The sequence below is a fragment of the Manduca sexta genome, chromosome 1 (genome assembly GCF_014839805.1).
Source record: "Manduca sexta isolate Smith_Timp_Sample1 chromosome 1, JHU_Msex_v1.0, whole genome shotgun sequence".
NCBI classification, from domain to species: domain Eukaryota; kingdom Metazoa; phylum Arthropoda; class Insecta; order Lepidoptera; family Sphingidae; genus Manduca; species Manduca sexta.
Genome location: NC_051115.1, coordinates 4,753,731 through 4,758,844, shown reverse-complemented (window position 1 = coordinate 4,758,844; position 5,114 = coordinate 4,753,731). Strand labels below are relative to the sequence as shown.

At 35.1% G+C, this 5,114-nt stretch overlaps 1 protein-coding gene across 1 annotated transcript; it reads left to right on the top strand.

The window, feature by feature from the left end:
• Positions 1-225: 225 nt before the first annotated feature.
• Positions 226-4,682, top strand: LOC115450627 (probable histone-lysine N-methyltransferase PRDM7). The gene is made up of 4 exons (XM_037442134.1): positions 226-357; positions 1,476-1,552; positions 3,643-3,736; positions 4,549-4,682. The coding sequence occupies exons 1-4, from the start codon at positions 279-281 to the stop codon at positions 4,680-4,682; spliced, it is 384 nt and encodes a 127-aa protein (XP_037298031.1). The 5' UTR covers positions 226-278.
• Positions 4,683-5,114: the final 432 nt, after the last annotated feature.

Sequence of the window (5,114 nt, the reverse complement as noted above, 5' to 3'; positions counted from 1 at the left end):
CATATTTTATTAAAATCAGATTATATTTAATTTCAGACTAGATTCATAATAAGTAAGTAATTAAATATATTATTGAAATGCAAAATATCGTAGATTTTCTTCAAGAATTATGTGAATTGGTCATTTGGTTGGTTTGGTTGTATATTATACAATATAATTGGCATAATGAAATTCTCGTGTTATTTAGTTTTATATACAGTCAATTAAAACATGAATATAGGTTCATACAGTTACTTCGTACAAAGATTTAATAGAATTTTTATTATTGTTTTTTACAGATGAGTAAAATGAAGCTCCGTCAAAAACAACGCATCAGTTATTACGAGCCTGATGAGCCGAATTTAGACGAATATGTCTGTGAGTATTTTTTTTTTTTATTTATCCCAAGACTTTGCCTGAGCAAATGGCCTTGATCATTCGTTCCATACATTTTGGCGGGAATATGCAAGATTTAATTTAAAAAATATTTTTGTCTTTTAGAGAATATTAAACTACCAAAATTTTCCTTATTAAATTGTCTATTTAATAATATTGTTTAAGAATAAAATGGTGTGTACTTTAGGAGATGCAAGGAATCAACAATTCTATTGGCATTTTTATTGTAAATTTAATGACACAATATCCACATTATAAACAATTTAAAACTACCAAAGTTAACATATTGTATAAATATGATGTTTAATAGATTTTCTATAAAAATATAAATTTCGCAGTAGATAGCTTTTAAAAATACAGTTGGCTCGCCATGTTGCTTCTTCAGAGTAGGGTCGGCGCAACATGTTTTTTCAATAATTTATTTACTTATTTATTTATTAGGGAAACATACAATATTTTAACTCTTACAAAATAGGTAACATAACTTAAAATACATAAATCAACAAAGTTTCCACTTATAGATATCTATTATACAGTACAGTAGATGCTATTGGTAAAAGTTACTAATCATTATCACATTTTTTTTTATTTTAAAATTTGTTAACTGCCAAATAATTACAAGTTCATAATGTCAAAAAAGATTTGTTTTTTTTACAACCAGCTGCTTGATGTCAATCTTCCCTAGGGTACTTACACACTCACCTTTGATTTCCTACGAGGTAGGGCAGGGGTGCAACCAGGGCACCCATTTTTCGCCATGAGTGTTCTACTAACTAATTTAATCTCTAACTAATCTAAATCTATTCATATTATAAAACAAAGTCCCTCTGTCTGTCTGTACGTTATCGACTTTCTCAAAATCTACTGAACGGATTTTGATGAAATTAGCTATGGAAATAGTTTAAGACCCTGGGAAGGTTATAGGCATTCTATCACGGGAAAATATATAGCGGGACTTTTATTCTGGAAAAGTTTACAAAAATTACTAGTTTTTCAAAAAACGTTTTTTGAAGAACTAGTAATTTTATAGAATATATTTAGATGCCCGTTAAACTATGTCCGATATAGACTAAAATATAGTATTGTCTATTTGCCGCCAGTCTGCGACAAATGCGCTGATTTCGTTTACGAATACTGCGCGATACACGGACCCCTGCTGGTCATCCCTGATGATAAGGTAAGGAATTTTTATGGCATACCGAGAATAAACCGTCGGTTTACTGCAATATCATGAACTAACGAATAAAAAAGTATTAAGCCGCTTTTAGTTATATTGTTTTCCCTATATCATCTTAGATATAATTTTTATTCTTAAAATCAAGTATGTTCAGTCTTGGGTTTGTAAATAGGCTGTATAGGCCGCGGCCTAAAGGCGGCGATTTATATAATCATTCGTTTATTTAACTTTAGTGCCTTCCATAATACAAACAAATGAAGATTATTAAGTATTTTAGAAACATACATAAACCTACCAACATGGGGCGGCGGAAATAAAGTGGCCTACACTCGTAAAAAATATAAATCCGGCCTGATTATGTTAAATATTATATTATGTTCAAGGCGTTATAAACTGTCCTTGATTGATGATTTTGCTACTAGCGAGTTCTTACAGTAAACTGACGATATGTTACTGGGTCACTAACACGCAATTGCGTAGCTAGGTAAGTAACAGCCACGGTACAAAAAAATATATGCAAAATAATAATAAATAAACTATACCCTGACTTAGTGTCATAAGTGAATTATTTTTCCGTTAGAATTTACATTACATACATTATTGATAAAATAATTTTAAATTAATAGTAAAAAAAAAACATTTTTCATTGCTCCTAAAAGAAAAAAATACCTTTTAAATTAAATAAAACTTTATTTCATAATAAATGTAGAGATCGCTTTTAGCGAATTTTACTTTTATCAAGATCAAGTTGAATAATTATTCTATCATCTTCCGTAGGATATTGTATTAAGCTATATTATTATTATTTGTAATTAATCATACTAGATCGCGCTACAATTATGATTTAGATACAGAGATTATAATATTTGTACAATATAACAGATATATTTATATTTTTTATCTTGTTTTTATTTGGGGGTTTTTAGTAGAGAAGGCTTTACACGCAAGTGAAGCCGCGATCATCTAGTTTGCCACAAATATTCATAATGATAATTTTAATAAACTTGCCTAAAATGCAAATAACGTTTTTTTTATTGCTTTGTATGACGAGACGAGCTTACCGTTCGCCTGATGGTAAGCGATACGATCATAAACAGTAGAAACACCAACACCTTGATTACAAAGTGTTTGGTATTCCACTGCGCTTGCCATCCTGAGACATGAGATGTTAAGTCTCATTATGTCCAGTAGTTACACTGACTACAATATCCTTCAAACCGGAACACGACACATGACGGACATTGCGGTGGTCTGGTCTGCCTGGGTAGGTACCAACCTACCCAGGCAGACTCTCATATTTGAGAGCTACCACCAGTGTAACGTGTGCTAAGTATTTTCATATTTTAAGTATGTACATATGTGCAATATGCATCGCCCTATCCGGAACAAATCGATAAAAATACCTGAATGACTAAGAGAATTATCGACCACAGAGGTTTTATTGTGGTTTAGCATATACACATACCCTCAAGATTTTTAAAAATATAATGATATTATATAGTACCTATTTATGCAGATGCACCTCCCTAAAAATAATCTTGGCAGCATCCATGCATATGTGGATTCTTAACCAACGCAATGGTGCATGCACTGCTGTATTGTCTATTTTGGCTTGAAGAACATTGTAGCCAGAAATGCTAGGCTTTATATCCAACGTCTCATGATGGGCGCAGAATATTGTTATTGATTATGGATGGTTGTACGCGTGCCATCAGGCGAGCAGGTTCGTCTCCACATTCCTTAGGACTTCGACCGTTGATTCCCAAACTGGTCCAGGTAGATCTCCAGGGCTCCACAGAAGACTTGACGGGGTCTACGTTAGCGTGACCAAAATATGGGGTTTCAAAATTCGTAAGCGGGGGTCAACGAAGATGTTTAAAATGTTGGCTTGACTTCACCTGTCAATGTAGGCAGATAATATTCATAGGGGTCGTAAGGCACAGTAACCCTAACATAATTGTAAAAATGCACTTTTTCCGCGAATCCAAAAAAAAGCCCATCGGTACAAGCCTAATTTCGAAAGTGGTCTATAAGAAAAAAAACTTTAGAGCCCTTAATTTATTATGGAAACCCTGGTACAATTAATCTAGGTGTCGAGCAAGCCCAAGTACCCATCGTTCGTGCCGCGTGCAGCGCTCACCATCCCCAGCGTGTTCCTGCACCTGGCTCCCTCCAGGATACCAGGTAAATGCGTTTTCAGGGAATTTTTAAGGTCAAAGCTGATATGTGGAGTTCAGATAGCTGGGGCCGTAACTAAAATGCTTTTCTACAATGGTAAACGCTAATATGAAGATATCAGCCCTGTATTATATACTGTCCCACTGCTAGGCACGGGCCTGCTCTACTACTGAGAGGGATTAGGTCTTAGTCTACCACGCTGGCCTAGTGCAGAATGGTAGACTTCATACACCCTCAAAATTCTTATAGAAACCTTTTCAAGTATGAAAGATTTCTCACAATGTTTTTCTTCACCGTTAAAGCAAGTGCAAATTCACACATAATTTTAGAAAAGTCAGACGTGAGTTTGGGTTTTGAACCCGTGGACACATTCGTCTCGGCAGTCCGTTCCACACCCAACTAGGCTATCGCCGCTTCAGTATTGCTTCGAAAATAAAAATGAAATATGAAAAGCAAATATCGATAAGTGTATCGGTAGGATGTCATTCTCATATATAACGTTAGCGTTAGCGATTGTAAAAAGGCATCTTGTTTACATCGAGTATCGACTGCCAAGAGACGATTTTTTTATCATTATGAAGCTTAGTGCGAATATCGCGTGCGCCTGAGTGTATTTCTAACTGAAAGTGTGATGGCACTGCGACGAATTCGTTAGTAGTTATAATGGAATTAGGACGTGTAAAATTAAAATTATTTCATTTTGTTCAAAACACTTTTTTATTTTCAATCTTCGGGTAACTTATTGTAGGATTATTTTCAAAGATAAATATGTAGTTTAATTTAGTAACGCAATATCAAAATGACTATGTTTGACAAAGGCGCGGGCCTGGGCGTGTTCAGCACTCTGACCATACCACGAGGAGTGCGCTTCGGCCCGTACCGCGGGAAGCGGACTGACCAGATACGATCCATGTACTGCTGGCAGGTACTGGAATATATGCTGATGGACTGATTAACAAAAATAGCGGAGCCTATAAATTATCTATACTGCCGTGCTAAGGTGCTGTTCAAATATTACGTAACGCAATTTTTGAAGATTTTTGACACCCTCCCATGTAACGCGTCGTAACGTTTTCCTGTACGCCCCCCCCCCTCCTCCAAAAGTTATGTAACTAAACTTAGAATTTTTTTCTAATATTCACATTTATTTTACGCAAAATACCGAAAAGTCGCTACAATACCTTTGTTATTGTTTTAAAATAAAAAAATCAATGTTACATAACGCTTTGTACGAGAGCCCTGTCCCGCCCCTGTAACGCATCGTAACGTTTTACAAGAGCCCCCCTCCTTCCCAAATTGCGTTACATTATTCTTGAACGGCCCCTAAGCGCAAAAGCGGTGTCAGGGAAACCTTATTTCGAGATAATCGAAGTTTTGTAAATAT

Excerpts from the sequence above, each read along its gene's own strand:
- LOC115450627 (XM_037442134.1), top strand. The coding sequence starts at position 279 with ATGAGTAAAATGAAGCTCCGTCAAAAACAACGCATCAGTTATTACGAG. Across the intron at positions 358-1,475 it reads GAATTTAGACGAATATGTCT|TCTGCGACAAATGCGCTGAT; the intron begins GTGAGTATTTTT and ends ATTTGCCGCCAG. Across the intron at positions 3,737-4,548 it reads GGCTCCCTCCAGGATACCAG|GCGCGGGCCTGGGCGTGTTC; the intron begins GTAAATGCGTTT and ends TGTTTGACAAAG.